The 17243-nt window shown below is 37.6% G+C and overlaps 1 protein-coding gene across 1 annotated transcript in view; it reads right to left on the bottom strand.

The window, feature by feature from the left end:
- The window catches only part of micu1 (mitochondrial calcium uptake 1), a 112711-nt gene that overhangs the window by 75005 nt on the left and 20463 nt on the right, over window positions 1-17243 (bottom strand). Inside the window, exons 3-4 of the mRNA XM_039673542.2 lie at window positions 16517-16700; window positions 3725-3887 (exon numbers count right to left, since the gene is read on the bottom strand). Of these exons, the coding sequence (XP_039529476.1) occupies window positions 3725-3887; window positions 16517-16700 (347 nt within the window). The remainder of the gene's footprint in view (window positions 1-3724; window positions 3888-16516; window positions 16701-17243) is intronic.

Raw genomic sequence — 17243 nt, 5'->3', positions numbered from 1 at the left:
AATTGCGGCGAGAGGAAACACCTCCTTATCAAGGAGTTGCGAATTTATGCCGAGCGATTCAAAATTTACCTCAGAATGTCAGTGGAACAGTTTGATGCTTTTCTTGCGATTCTGGAGCCACATTTTAAAAACAAGACCACCAATTTCCGTGAACCAATCGATTCTGAACAGATACAGTCAGTATGTCTAAGGTATGGACACACAGACACACACACACACACACACAAGCGCTGGGCAAGTGCGCCCGGTGGAAGCAGACAGAAGCTATATAGGCTACAGGTTATATATTGTACCCAAATAATACATTAGTTACCGAATTGGCTGCTCAATCACACATTAATCGATCCGAAATTTCAATCTGATTGAAAGGGGTGGTTATTCCTTTCATAATCCAGTCGAGAGAAGAGAACATAAACACTTGATCCAAGTGATTGACAAAACATGAGGTCGATTTTTTTTTTTTAACGTGCGAAAATTTCGGATGCGAATTTGACTCAGTGTGCAATGGCCTTAAGAGATGATGGACTCGCGAGCTCCGCGCAGCAGCTTGAACTGAAACAGATACAGCAATCTATCACATGACATTAAAGAGTATCTAGGGCTACAACAACTAATCGATAAAATCGATTATGAAAATCGATATAGAAAAAAAAAAAATTAAAAAAAAATATATAAATATATATGTTTTTTCTTTATAATGAAGTTGTCTGTATTAAGTAGCTTATCTTTATTATGAAGAGTGATTATCAGATCATCTAGGCCTCGTCCTGCTCGCCACAACCCTGATTTAGGACTAAGTTATAATAAGCAAAAAATAAATAAATAAAAAATTTTATCCGATTAATCGAAAAAATAATCGTCCGATTAATTGATTATCGAAATAATCGTTAGTTGCAGCCCTAACAGTATCAAAATATTTAGTGTTTGAATTTTTTTAGAAATTAGCTAAGACTTAGCTAAGGCTTATTGCGATCATAGGTCTGCTACAAATATTGTTTAGTTAAACTTTTTTGTTCATGCATCTACTGAAAACAGCATAGCAAAAGAAAGATCGATTAAAAAACAACAAATCGATATTGTCGACCCAGCCTTAGCATCCACATATCTTTGCCTGTTGTAGCTGTACTTAGATTGTGTGCATGAAACAAATGCTGACATTTAGCATCTGGACTGGATCATGATGACCGATTCAGTTCTAAGCTTCAGAAAGCTTTTAACCTTTTTGGACTACTTCATGTAAATCACAGGCCTAGCGCCGATGGGTCTGGATCAAATTGCCCCATTGTCACTTAGTGGCCTGGCAGAGGCTAAACAGAAACACCTCCAAGCTCATTTGTGAGGTTCAATAAGATCTTAATCAACTCCACTTCCCTCCCACGGCAGGCACGAAAGGCCATGTGACATGGACATTGGAGAAACACAGTCAATATAAATACACACAGATATTCATTCCATTTAACTCATAATTAAGGCAGCCCAGAATGAATATGATATATTCCTGTGTGTAAGTTTGTCCCCTTCCTTATATTAACCTAGTTACGATTTTTTAGTTGTGTTAGTTAAACTCTTAGTGCTTATATCTCTACTTTCATATCTTCTAGCCATACCTTCCTTGGTATCTAAATACTCCTCTCGTTGCCCCGTCATTAACGGTGATAGTAAGTTATGATAAAATGTATTACACTATTTTTACCATCCTTTGGAGTACAAATGACCAATTCTGACACCATCATAAAACAGGCAAATTAGGCTGTCAAAGGGAGACAAAGAAACTCCAAAAACTCCGCTTGAAGTTCCTAACTACTATTGGACATTTCACCCAAAATAAGAACGCTTCAGGCTCACAAACCTACCTACAGCGGCTCAAATATAAGTTTATCAAGCAACGAGACTACTTTTTGTGCGAAAAAAACAAAACATAAATAACGACTTTATTCCACTATTCCATTACTTCCTTATGGGCGCATGCGCGAGAACTGAGACGAGGACGTTCTCATTCGTCTACTTCTTGTTACCGGCTGCTCACCGCTTAGGAGTTTTACCGCCACCTACCGTATAAAATGATGATCCATATATAAGGCGCTCCGGATTATAAGGAACACTGTCGTTTTTTGAGAAGATTAAAAGCTTTTAAGTGCACCTTATAGTGCGGAAAATACGCTAATTGAAAAGCGTATGTACAGCGCGCATCTTCCTCTGCTAGTAAACAGAAAGTTTTGCACTTCCAGCTATATCAGCACATCATCTTATACGGTAGGGGGCGGTAAAACTCCTGAACGGTGAGCAGCCGGTAACAAGAAGTGGTCGAATGAGAACGTCCTCGTCTCAGTTCTCGCGCATGCGCCCATAAGGAAGTAATGGAATAGTGGAATAAAGTCGCTATTTATGTTTTTTTATAGCACAAAAAGTATTCTCGTCGCTTGATAAACTTATAATTGAGCCGCTGTAGGCACATGGAATATTTAAACCTTTTCTTTAATGACTTTATGGGCCGTCAAGAGCCAGTCCCTTAGGCAGTCTATGTAGGACTGATCCAGCTCTCAGATTCAATCAAAAATATCTTTATTTGTGTTCCGAAGATGAACGAAGGTCTTACGGGGTTGGAACAGCATGGGGGTGAGTAATTAATGACTTAATTTTCATTTTTGGGTGAACTAACCCTTTAAATGTTTGATCTTTAGCTACTGTTGGGTACTTTATTTAGTAATCTAATAAAACAGAAAAGTTATTCTTCATGACCAGAATAACCGTTCTTAAATGCTTTACTGCAGATCGATTGCTCCTGCCTTGATCGATTGCTCATATCTGCCATGCTGCTTTTTTTATTGAAGTTTATTGAAGTTTAGTTTACTGAAAGGATTTCTGGTACAGGATTACACAATCCTCTATTCCAGACTCTAAAAGATACAAAACTAGATATATATACAAATTCACACCTTGATTTTTTTTTTTGTTAAAAAACACATTAATTTCATAAATTGAGCTTTCCTAACATCCTAAATAAATTACATAAAATTATTTTCTTAGGACAAACTTTATAATTATAGATAACATCTTTTGACAGGCAAAATGCATCCAGCCTATTCTTAAAAGGAATGAGATAAAATACTCATGGCCCCAAGATAGTAACTCGTGGCCTCAAGATACTATCTCGTGGCCTCAAGATACTAACTCTATTTTGAGGTCACGAGATAGTATCTTGAGGCCACGAGTTACTATCTTGAGGCCACGAAATAGTATCTTGAGGCTACGAGTTACTATGTTTAGGCCACAAGATAGTTACAATTATTTTTATTTTTTTTGCCAAAGTGGGACATAGGGAGCTCCGTAATACAATTCATTTTTTTTTTTTTTTGCCAAAGTTGGACTAGGGGGGGCTCTGTACTCGGACCCTTAAGAGAGCAGCCAGAAAAACGCGGACAGCGTGCACATGCGCATCACATTTTTACTCTATAGGTATGCGTGTTTGAATATTTTTGTGCGCAGGCGTGTAGTCCTGAACTGCTTTAGACGAACCTGAAAATTCATTTGCAGCTAAATAAAATTCAGTGCTCAAAATAACTTTGTTAATTAATAATAAAAGATTATCTGTTGTTTGACTTTCTTTTCAATTCTGTAAATTCTTCTTCCAGTCATTCCAATTCAACATCCTTTCTGATGTGGTCAATTACAATATCCAATTCTGAATTTTGCCCAGCCCCCATCAAGAAAGACTGAAACTCACTCTCTGGCTGTTTCTCATTGGGTGTGATGGAGCGCACAAAGTCCTGTGGCGTCATGTACACCTCCGCATCTCCGTGCTCACTGATGATCTTCAGGGTGGCAAAGTAGCGAAATATCTTGTCTGGGGTGGAGTAAGCTCTGATCCGGTTCTCATACTCCATCACCTGTATCAAACAAACAGAAAAACACTTATCAAACACAAACAAAATCAATTATGGGAACTACTCAATTTTTTCCTTTGGTCTTAATTTTCTACTAAATAAACTAAATTTTTTATCAGGGTGACAGAATTTCAGGTTTTTTTTTATTTTTTAAATTGGGTAGTTTTTATAGTAATATGCTATTTTATCCAAGTAACTTTATAGCACAGCCAAATGCTATATTGCCATTCTCATCACACTATATTGTTTTGGTGCTTTTACCATCTGATAATGTCCAGTATCTCTCATATAGGATTGGAACGATTCATAATAATGAATTAATTTGAATCAAAATTCAGTTGTAGTGTTTCTTTTTTCAAATTCTTTTGGGAAAGAAACCACTGTGTGTTGCTGCTGTGGCTTTGTTAGTAACTATTTTCATTGTCAAGATAAAGCAAAAAGAGACAATATTGTGCCTAAAATGTAAGTCATTTAATATTAACTTCTTGTTTACTGAATTGTTGTAAAGTAAATTTCACATTTTCAATCATGCTGATATTCGGGAAAACAGCATTTTTGAGCAGGTGATATTGCTTAACTATAAATATAAACAAGAAAATGCACCCACAAATTGATTTTCGGGGAAATTATCCATTTTGGTGCGTTTTTGCCCCAAGTCACGTTAATTTCGACCCCTGACTGTTATTTGTGAGGTGAAAATAATCCACACACATAGGTTTATATATAGGCAATAGTATGCATTTTTGAGGAATGTATAGGTGTGCATAGGTAGCCTGGGGCCCCCAAGAGTTAAAGCCCCAGGGCGTTTTTTCAATCGTTTTCCTATGGCAGTGAGCGTTAACATGCATTTATGCAACCCAGGCGCCTCGCGTTTTACCGCCTGCTGCTTCTCGCGTTTTTGCCGTTGAAAAAAAAAAAGCAAAAAAGCGTTGAGCAGAAAAAGCGCCCGACGTCATATTGTTTCGTTTTTTAGAGCGCTCGCTATTAGACTGACAGGACGGCTGACTCTGTGGTTGCTTAGCAACATAAAAAGCGCAGCGCACTGCCAGTTCTGTGTGATCGGGGTCAACTGGCAGTGCTACGTTCCTCGCGTTTTTGAACTTGAAAAACATGTTAGGTGTGATTGGGGCCTAAAAGTAATTCATAGCCTGAAGCATAGCCTGAAGACATGGCATATATAACTGAAAAATCATCCATTGCAGGTTGGCTATTGAACAAAATAAAACTCTATAGCAGCGTTTCCACCGCAGAACTTTCCCCGGGATCTAGGGACTTTGGGGTAGTACTCCGTGTGTTTCGACCGCAGGAACCAGGGTCTTAATGAAGTTCTGGGTAAAAATTTCCTCCTCAGAAAGGAACTTCCGGGGGTGGGACCAGTGTTGGGTGTAACTAATTACTAAGTAATTAGTTACTGTAATTTAATTACTTTTCCCTTGAAAATGTGAAGTAAGGGATTACTCTTTATTTATCAGTAATTTAATTACAGTTACTTCTGATGTAATTGAGGTAAATACTGTGTATAGATCAATCCGATCTCACAGCGATTCGTAAGCATTTTATGAGGTGTCTAGACCGCACTCGTACAAATTCGTATGAATTATTGTAAAATATGTATGAAAAAAGTGTGAAATGTCATGAGATCAGAAATAAAACAATAGTGGGTTTAACATCAAAATGTATTGTCTGATGCTAAAAAGTGTGTTTTTATAATGTAACCTTCTCCACCTTGGTCAGTTTAAGGATAATTCATGCAGTTTTATAGTATTTATTTGAAAGAATTAAAACAGATTCATGTCTAGCCTTGTATTATTCAGCTGGTTGAGATTGATATGGGATTTTGAAAGTAATTAGTAATTAAAAGTAATTAAATACTTTTTAGAGAGAGTAATTAGTACAGTAATCTAATTACACTGTTGAAGAGGTAATTAGTAACTAGTAATTAATTACTTTTTAGAGTAACTTACCCAACACTGGGTGGGACCCTGAACATGCTGATCGGTTGAGTTCATGCTGCATTTTGATTGGTTGACTCTACGCAGAATTTCATTTCAACCACCATTTTAATTTGTTGCGGTGGGTGCAGTCCTACGTCACCAGACTAATTTCCCAATCTTCACGTTACTTTAAACCGCTTTGGAAATGCAGAAAGCAACAGGTCTGAGGGAAAAAAAAGTTCCTGGGACAAATTGTTCCAGGTAATTTTGATGGAAATGCGGCTTAAGTAATTTATAATTTGTATAAATATTTCAGATACATAAACTGGACATTTTCAGACTACAGCTGTCAATTAACAGAGTTAAATCATGTGATCAACCACCTTGGACAGACGCAATATATTTACCTCTAATGCCACTTTTTTGTGATGTCTATTCAATTATTTTTTGGCCTCAATAATGTGATATATTAAACTATCGTAATTTGGGGAGATCATGTAACTCATTCCATTAAACTGTTTAATTGATTGACAGCCATTAATTGAGACAAATTAACTGTTAAATAAGAGCAATTACTGCAGTTTGTGTCTCTTAGTGTGATGGATTTTTCTGTATTTTTTTTTTTTAATCAAAGATCATTAAAATGAGCAGTAATAGAGGTCAGTTTCATCATTCTCATCCAGCCTTTGTTGATGTTTCCTTTTCATCTATCTGGCCGTCTTTAGCAAATGCCAATTTTGCGACTCATTATGCAGCCCACTGTATGCAAATTTATGTAATTTCTATGATAATTGATTTTAGGTTTGCATGCCGCTATTTGACAAGAGAAGTGATTGTAATTGCAAGATGAAATGACGAGGACTTGGAGTTCAGGATCCTGCCTGAAAGCATGATGTGCAGTAAGTGATGTTTGAAGCACTTGAGCACTTGAGTTTCAAGAGGTCACTGCGCACTACAACTGATTTTTAATTTTTAGTTCATACTTGTGTCAGATCATGGACATACTTAGTCATTTCGTTATGACTCACCAAGTAACGTATTTAACACGCCATGTCAAGCTAAAAATATTCAACAGATATACGAGACCTTTGCCTTCAGTTTTATTCAGCTGCGCTGTGAAAAACTGCTGTTTCCAATTATAAAAGTTTGAGCGATGTTGACTTATTTCTGAGAGACAAAAAAAATATATTTTGAAAAAAAAATTTTTTTTTCATATACTGTAATAAAATTTAAAGCGTTTTGGACCCCACTGACTTTCATTACAAAAATTGTCAAAACATTCCTAAAATATCTTTTGTAATTCGCAGAAAAAAAGTTATACAGGTTTGGAATGGCATTCAGGTCTCTTTTTTTCCTTTTACTTTCAAATTTGACGTGTATTTAGAGATCCTATACATTTCGACTTACAGATTTTGCACACTATAGGGAAGTACACATATTAAGATTTGCAAAAATAAATTTGACAGAAAACAAGAAATGCACTCGTGATTTACTCAGGCACTCAGCCTTGTGATTTACACAAAAAACAAAACCTAAAACCTGAACTACACTTTCCTGTTGCTGCCTTGCAAGTACTGATAATGCAAATCTAGTTTTTCTTTTTTAAAGTGATCTTGATACTTGGTTCTAAAATATTAAAGCTTATGATTACATGAGTTGGTATAACCTTGCATTTACAGAGAATTTAATTTCATATCATACAATAAAAACTCTTCCAGCATGTGAGCGATTGGTGTGTGACCATCTGTCTTCCACATAAGAAGCTCTAACAATAAACGAAAAAGCCACAAACTGATCCAGGCGGTGGTTCAGATGTCTATAATAATAATAATAATAATAATAATAATAATAATAATAATAATAATAATAATAATAATAATAATAGGAAAATGTACACAACGTTCACAAAGGTCACTCTTTGCATCACTAACTGCCATCTGCATATCATTCATACAGAAAGAAGCTTGAGTGTGTCTGTATGTGTACAGGTTTGGCTATGTGAGGGCCAAAAATGTCCTCATTTATCTATTGAAACATTATGACTGACTATCGAGGACATTTCACTGGCGCTGGCACCAACAGTGGGCTGGCAGTGATTCCAGCTGACATTGGCACACCAAGAAAGGCTGGAGAAAAAGTACACACAAGTACCAAAGCAAGGACATACCTAGAGGCATACATCACACACACATACACATAAGACACACTTTCCTTGATCTTTTGAGAGCTCTCTGTGATATAAAACACTGTCTGTCTCAAACCTATGCCTTGCTAAGGAAATGGAATCACATAAGCGAGTATGAGTCCTCTACAAAAGAAGTGACACAATGCGTCATACAAATAGTATTAAGTGCCATGGATACATGTGTTGCTGTACAAGGTATCTTAGGAGCATAATTATGGAGGCTGTATTGCTACTAACAATAAAACAGTAAAATGCTGTCAAACTTCATGCCGTTTCTGGTTGTGTAGCACCGGCTTCCAACATAAGAAATAAATGACTGAAGTTGATTTTTTACAAGTTCCTGATCATTTTAGTCTGATTATTTTTTGAATCCGTGATGACGTAATTCTAACATTGTAAAGAGGAATTATTATTTGTATAGTAGCTTGTAACTTTCCTCATTTCATATGCAAAAAGGGAATTTACTTTACATATTTGTCTTAAAGGGTATAGCAGAAGGGTGGAAAATGATCTCAAATATGTTGAAGGAAAACTCTGGCGCAAAATGAACCTTTGGTCTATTAACACATTGGTACCTAGTCGATTGTTCTCTGAGATTTTTTTACATGCTAATCGAATGTAAAGAGTTTTATCTCTAAAAACTGTTCAGCGTATAATGCTAGTAATGGGGGCATTTAATAAGTAAAAAGAAATCGCTAGTTTATACCGCTAACAAGGCTCAAAATAGCCCCACACTAACACAGTAACATAATGAGGGTCCTTACATGCAAAACGAAGCATTGAGAACTTTGTAAGTGTACAGACCGTTTAATAAGAAGATATTTTATAAAGACAGTCCACTTTGTGTATACAGGTGGCGCCATCTTTGGAAAACAATCTCGATAAGTCGAACCACGAATGCCGTTCATACAGTTCAGAAGTTCGCTGACCTTCATACAGTTCAGCTCACTTAGCACGTCGTTCGTGGTTCGACTTATCGAGACTGTTTTCGATAAGTCGAACCAAGTGATTTACCCCACTTTCAATTCTTTTACTTCAATGAAAGGTTAGATTTTTGTGAATGTTTTGAATGATAAACAATGCAGATTTATTTTTTACAGCCAGTTTTGATCATATTTACCAGGGGTGCCATCAATTTTGACCATGACTGTACAGTATATTTGATATTATATATTTATTATGTGTGTGTGTTTTCTTTTTATTACTTTTCTGGGGGTTTTTTTGCACTGTGGGACGAGAAACTACAGAAAAATATTTCACTACATTAATATGCATGCGAAAGAACCTTGAACTTAAAAAGTTGATCCTGTAGTCCTCTGCATAATCAGAAAAACACAAATGCTTTGTTTAAACACCAAATGCCAAGTTTTCAAATAGGTTTCTTGACCTATTGCATATCTAACAGATGCCCCTAAAACAAACCCCTGACACTGGAGTCAATGTTGCTGTGTCAGGCAGAACAGATCCTCAAAGAAACTGAGTAATGTTTAGATAGAAACACAATGTTTACACTTTTGGGGGAATCAGTCTAAGATTGGTTTACTGAACAGCACCTATGAATATTTGGAGAAAAACACTATAGCCTTTCATAATGTTAACATAATGTGGTACAACTGGAAAAAATGCATGCATTGGAATGCATTAATCTCCATTATTATTTTTCTGTCGGCTGTTAATGGAGTCACGGCCCAAACTTTAATTAGGACAAAGGAAAATGTCCATTACAGAAAATATCAATTCAGCTAAAGATTAAAAATTCATCTCAAACAAAGCATCAAACTTAAGACTTTTACAGATTGTGACGAGACATTCATTATCAGCAAAAATCAAGATACCCGGACTAAATGGATCGATACTCCTTCGGAAAGAAATGGTTCTACTTTGAAACAGATTCAAACAAGATGGGAGTTTTGAGTTAGATGTTTTTTGGGGGCAGGGATGGAGGAGGGGACAGGGATGAGATAGAATGATTGGCACCCGTCAAAAAGCATTTGCTTATTATATTCTTCCTATAATATTCCAATTTCAGAGTGCTGGCAAAAAAAAAAATAATCGGATTTTGATGGGAACACTCAAAATGACCCAGATCCATCCAGAAGTCTGAAAACACACCAAAACACAACACAAAGCGCATGTAAAAATAAAATATAAAAAATGTCCTCATTTATGAAATAAGCATGGAATTAATTTCAGCATAAACCATGCATAAAACTATTATAACAATTTGTTTTATTAGAGGTAGGCAGTTTAATGCAAAAAGGGAATTTACTTTACATATTTGTCTTAAAGGGTATAGCAGAAGGGTGGAAAATGGTCTCAAATATGTTAAAGGAGAACTCCGGCGCAAAATGAACCTTTGGTCTATTAACACATTGGTACCTAGTCGATTGTTCTCTGAGATTTTGTTACATGCTAATCGAATGTAAAGAGTTTTATCTCTAAAAACTGTTCAGAGTATAACGCTAGTAATGGGGGCATTTAATAAGTAAAAAGAAATCGCTAGTTTATACCGCTAACAAGGCTCAAAATAGTCCCACACTAACACAGTAACATAATGAGGGTCCCTACATGCAAAACGAAGCATTGAGAACTTTGTAAGTGTACGGACCGTTTAACCCCCAGAGCCCGACGGCATCGTAGACGATGCCACACGTCACCTCCGATAAATGTTTACATAACTCGATGACAGATTTATCGATTTTCTTACCGTTTTTTCCAGCAGAAAGCTAACGAGCTAGCCATCACGGGGGTGTCTTTCGGGTCTTTCTAGCCTTTACAGAAGGTTTTCTATCCAGCCTGGAACTTGTGCTTCCTTTCAGAGGTTTAATTAGGACTTTAACTTAGTTTCATTTATGAAATAAGCATGGAATTAATTTCAGCATAAACCATGCATAAAACTATTATAACAATTTGTTTTATTAGAGGTAGGCAGTTTAAAAAAAATCTTAGTCTTAATGTATTTATGTTGGAATTAAAAAAAATATAATAAAAAATATATATATACATATTATATTGATTAATTAATCTAATAATATATATATATATATATAAAATCTATAAAATATATAGATGATTCCATTAATGAAAAATTGAACAGGTGTTCCTAATAATTCACTGCTCTGCTGTAAGATGAACTGTGCAGAATACAAGCAAATATGACATTATAATAAAAGTATCTTAAATGCAAACTTCTGTCAAAAACAGCACTACAAAACCTTTGTAGACAAATTATTCCCTTCTGTAAAATGTTCTATAGTCAAAAATACCAAAGACTAGCCCATAGTATTCTCAATTAAATTACTATAATTTGTCAAATATTGCACTCAGGAAAAAAATATGTATATGTAAACAAATGATTCTACAGTAAACAAAGTCTACGATTTAAAGACTAAAAGGTAAAAGCTGTTTTTAAACCATCTCTCTCAACTGCTTGAATTGGCGCCATATCTCTGGCAATGTAATTGATGACAGCGTATGTTATCTTGCCATCTGTCACAAGTTACTTTCTAGGTAAATGAAATGGGCCAAAGTTTCTCCCGAAGCTTTTCATAATCCTCATATTAAGGGCGGTGGGGAGATGGAAGATGAAGAAAGAGATTGGCCGTCAAGCTGGTTTTGACTAATCGATTTTCGGCACATTTTCAGATCAGCGTCTTTTAACCAACATCTCTGACCTTTCAAAACCAAACCACCTCCATGCTAGGGATGACGACCCATGTCTAGGAATTAAATCTTGCGTGGATTGTGAGTTTGCTTGTTTGAATATCTTCTTTCACAGTTTCTTTGTTCATTTTAACTTCTGTCAAGCCCTTGTGCGCCGTCAATTCGTGAACAACTGATGTAGCGTTTTGATTGGTTTCTGAAAATGAGTGACATACTCGATAATATGATTTTGCATATCGTTTAAACAACAATTTAAACGATATATATCGCACACCCCTACATACACGGTGCTGCTCATTCATGTTTAGGACACTATATGAAACATGCTTACTCGAGTCCATGTGTGCTATGATTGGCGTTGGATTCTCAGCTGTTATGCAATCTCATTCATTCTCACCGTTCATTGACTCATGAATAAATGCAGCGAGGTGCTCAGAATCGTGAATGATGTAGATGACGTAGAATGATGCCTCTCCAGCCCCAGTGGCCAATCACACACTCCGGATGCACGCTTCTACTTCAGATTCTGTGATGTCACTTAGGCCGTGTGTCCACCAAAGCGATTTTCCACGCGCCTGGCGTATGTTTTCAATTGTTTTCAATGGGAGCGCCGCGTTTTTTAAACGCCATGAGCGTACCGAGGCGCTGAGCGTTTTTTTCACGCTGAAGCGCCGAGCGTAAAGCGTTTTTACGCTCGGCCGTCCAATCACAGTGGAGGAGGGGTGGGACTAATACCACACCGACCAACTGTCACAACATTCAAACTGCTGCGGATATTCTGTATCATAGCAACGAAACGTTTAAGCGGAAAAAACGCTGCGCTGCCAAAACGCTCTCAAGCGCCCAAAGCACGGCGTCTTCAGCAGAGCGTCTAGCATTTTCAGCTGGCTAAAAAAACTTTCGTGGACACACGGCCTTAGACTTTGTTTTTCAACCTAAAGAAGTATATTGCACTAAAAAGCACATAAATGACCAAGTTCTTTTAGTGTTTACAGTGATGTACATCTGTTCACATCTCAAAAAATGTTTTTGGGGTTTCAGGGCCATTTAAGTTATAAAGAAAAATATAAAGAAACTGGCAGTTAAGAAGAATTTTATACATTTTGGAAACGATTCTGAAGAGAAAACGCAAAAGTGGCGTTGCGTTATCACTTTTTATTCTGCGTTTAGACGAGCGTTTTGGGTGGGAAATAAACATGGTGACGCAAAAGAGCGCAAAATTCAATGTAGTATGCACTCCAGGCTGCTAGGTGGCAACGTGAAGCACTGTCACACAACAACACTAATACCCCTTTTCCACCAAAAAAAGAACTGGTTCGGAACTGGTGCTGCTTCAAAGTTGGTTCGGAGTTGGTTCAACTTGCGAACCGCTTCAGAACCTATTTGTTTTTTCACTGACTAGAGCGCCCAGGGAACGACGTCATTACGTCACTGTGTACGTCGCATACGTCTTGAAACCTCGTCTTATTATAAATAAGTCTTATTTTTTACAGTCTATGCTTGAAACGCTAGAAACGCTTGCAAATACAACATTACTTTCGGATTATCTCTAACTCGTGTACCAAGAAAGCTTTAAAAACAATTGAAATATGGAAGTCATTTAATCTTTTCGTTTGATATGTAATATTTTCTGATAAGTTATGTACCCCTGTCGTGTATCTTTTTTTCTTTCCATTTAACGTTATTTGTTCTATATTGTGACTGTTTTCTTCTTCGCTTATAATGTCTTCAATAAAAAAATTACAAAAATAGAAACGCTTGCGTTAACTTCAAGCATAACAATTACAAAGGCGGACTCCGTCGTGTTTCTGAAAATGTTTCTCTTGGCTTTGCGATCCTTTATTATGGTCAGAAAATATGTTTCGAGCACATCTAAACCCGCCCCAACCCCCGACGTAAGCATGACGTGGTAAACGAACGGTTCTAGTCCAGCAAAGAGTTGGTGCCGCTTTGGAACCAGTTCTCCCGGCCGAGAACCGGTTCTTTGGCTGTCGAAACACAAAGAACTGGTTCGCGCGCAGGCAGCGGCTCCGAACCGGCTCTCAAAATGCTTTGGTGGAAAAGGGGCTTAAGTCCGCGCGCCTGCGTACAACCTTCACTTTCAAGCAGACTTTTGCGTTTTTCCCGTTTACATGGGAACGCGGCGGTGGAGATTTCACGCCGTTTTTAAGATTTCCGCTCTGGAGGGTGGTTTCACTTTTTTGCGTTTTTAAGCCCCAAAAATGCTGTCGCCGCGTAAACGAAAGGCACATCCGCTAAAATATTTTTACGTTTTCACCTGCGAGCGTTCTCGTGTAAACAAGGCCTAAATTTTAAGAATGTTTCGTGAATCCCGCCCCCAGGTGAACAAAAAATCAATAATAGAGGCATTTGCGAGTTGCACAACATATACGAAAAGTGTTCTAAAAGGCATAAAGAAATAACCAACGCCATCACGTATGATTTATTCAAAGATATGGTCGCAGCAAATATCGTCAATAAAGCAAGCTTCCAAAAATTATACAGACAAGAATGTGGCACTTGCTTAATTACGATGATAATCGCACAACTCTATGACTATAAATTTCTGCTGTTGCACATGTGTATGTTTATACACCTCCTAATTAGGGATCGACCGATATGGATTTTTTTAGTGCCGATACCGATACCGAATTTTTTCCCATCAGCCTTAGCCGGAGCCGATACATTTTGCTCCCTCAATTTACATCATAAAAATGACATGATGTTAACAAATGTTACAGGTCTCAATTTAATAAAAGTAACATTTAATTAACTTCAAAAATTAATATTTAACAAATAGTAAAAACATGCGAGGTAGAACAAGATCCCAATCCAAAAATGATCAACACACAAATTAGTTTTGTTTGCATTTCATGAATGAGGCCTATTGGTTGGAGAAGTGGCCTCGAGGGCAGAGCTCGCGTAAACAGAGACAGCCATTTAATGTACCCTGCTACGTGATGAATGGCCTCATCCATCAAAGGCATAGCCCCACCATCCTACAACAAATCAACTTCGCTTTTAATGTGCTGCTGGTTTGATGTATGCTGTTTATTTTAATACCGCATCCATATGTCAGCGAATACCTACAATTTCTCTCCCTTTTTCTCGGCTTGTGAAGATTAGGTTCTAAACAAAAAGGTCGCTGCCGCGTCTCGCTATTTTAGGACGCAGAGTAGCAAAAATAAATCATACTGACAAATTCTCTCCTTTTTGTAAAGGACACATACACGCACAAAACCTAAGTAGCCAAGTTGAGGAATCCAATTATTGAACAGCCATGATCCAACAAAGATGTGTAAAAGCCAAACCTAATTGTGGTGGTGAATAGATCCATCTTCAGAAGGGCCTTCATAGTGCTTCACAGCATACGGCACAATCAAAGTCAAATAAAAACATGCATCTACTAAACGTTTAGCAAACACAAACAACAGTGGTGCCACTGGAAAGTTCTGATTGGTCGAGGGGGGAGTACAGCATCAGTTTTAAGTAAGCAATAAGGTACGAGAGGCTTATTTCGCCAATAGATGTCTTTATGAGTGAGTCAGTCAGTAGAGAAGACTTTTATATTCAAAGGACTTGTAATCACGGAGAAGGAAGACGTAAGTGACATTCGAAGTGTTTTTTATTATGAATATAGGACTGACTTGAAGGAAAATGCTATGTCTACTGTAAATGCAGGTACACTCGCTCACTCAAAATACTCTACTATAGCTTCAGTGAACAATATCAATGAGATCAAACATGTGTTTAAGTTGCTAAAGGCCAGTGCACACTGAGTACGAAATTTTCGTATGCGTATTTTCGTGTTCGTCAGCCTAAAAATTAGTCACGCACAAAAACCTTGCACACCGAGTCCGATGCGTATTTATTAAACCTTTGCGGGAAAAAGCCACATATTAAAAACAAGACCACCAAATTCCGTGAACCAATCGAGACTGGCAGTATGTCAGGTATGGACACACACCCGGTGGAAGCGCTGGGCAGACAGAACAGCTGTATAGGCTGTTATATATTGTGCCCAAATAATACATTAGTTATCGAATTGGCTGCTCAATCACACCTTAATCGATCCGAAATTTCAATCTGATTGAAAGGGGAGGTTTATTCCTTTCATAATCCTCATACTTGATCGAATTGAAATTGCGCATATGTGCAATGATGTGCGGAACGAGCTCCCTCAACCCTGAATTGTCAAAAAAACTCTCAAAACGCTGGCTGTGGATGCAAAAAACGCAGAAAATCGAACCCGATCCGAATTTTTTTATGACAGATTAAAGTTTCGGAGGCGGTATGCAAGCATGATTGACATACTCACAATCACTTTGCTTTCACATAAAATGTACTGTATATTTGTAAAAGACACAAGTTGTGTGTGTGTGTGTGTGTGTGTGTGTGTGTGAGTATGTAAAGTCTGGCGATATTGAATACTGTCAAACTCTATTAGATAAAGTATTTTTTGTGTCCCCTTTAAATGAAAACAAATCAACGACTGAGAAAAACAACTGTCATTTATTTCCCCATTTTCTCTTATTCGTTTTCCTCTTTCCCTTTAATCAGCAAGTCCCACACTTGCCTGTCCCAGATGCTGCTTTAATATCACAATTTCCCCACAGTCAAAGTCAGCTACAATTCATTAAGTCTGCTATTGTCGCTCTGCCACATTCCCACTGCTGGCATTTCGGATGAAACCCGGTTGATGTTACGACTGTGGATTTGCATGTTGATTAGACGTGACGGCTTCACATTTCATCTGCACATGATGAAGTCAGACGGATCATCAGATAATGGCTGGATGACACTGACCTCATCATGATGCGAATGAGATGATGTGCACGTGCATTGATCACCTTGCGGTCACGGAAGCCGACTCTCTGTTTCTTCTTCTTCCCGTCTGAGCCCGCCTCATCGTCCTCCTCCCCGCCACTGGACTCGAGAGCGCCGTCCGAGACCTCCTCCTGCACCACATCATTCAGAGGCTCCTCCTGCATCTGCTCCTCATGCTTCACTGAAGAAGCTGCTTCAGCATATGCTCTGCCAGGCAGGAGAGATGCAGATCAGTTACGCTGTAAATATACAGTAGTAATTCTGTACATCTTACAAAGCCTCTCGCGCTCATTGAAGGGATAGTTCACTTTGAAATTCATTGTTGGTATGTTTTAGCTTACCTCAAGGGCATCCAAGATGTAGGTGTCTTTGTTTCTGCAGTATTTTCAATTTTGATGTTTTTAGGCCAAACCGTTCATGTCTATCAATCATATAATGGAGGTCTATGGTCACCACCTCAAAGAGTATACACAGAGAAGTCCACATTAAACATGATTTAATGACTCGTAAATGTAAGTACACATTGATGGCCTAAGACACGAAACGAGCGGTTTGTGTGAGAAAACGAACAGTATTTATATTGTTTTTAACCTCTTGAAACCACAGCCACGTCCAAATGATCTGAGGGCGCGGGTGGTAACAAGAGGTAAAAACGATATAAATATTGTTCGCTTTCTCACACAAACCGCTCGTTTCGTGTCTTAGGTCATCAATGTGTACTTGCATTTACGAGTCATTAAATCAAGTTTA

Source organism: Pimephales promelas, chromosome 11, assembly GCF_988280905.1.
Source record: "Pimephales promelas chromosome 11, fPimPro1.hap1.1, whole genome shotgun sequence".
Taxonomy (NCBI): Eukaryota; Metazoa; Chordata; class Actinopteri; order Cypriniformes; family Leuciscidae; genus Pimephales; species Pimephales promelas.
The sequence above is the reverse complement of the archived record's forward strand: the minus strand, read 5'-3'. Positions and strand labels throughout refer to the sequence as shown.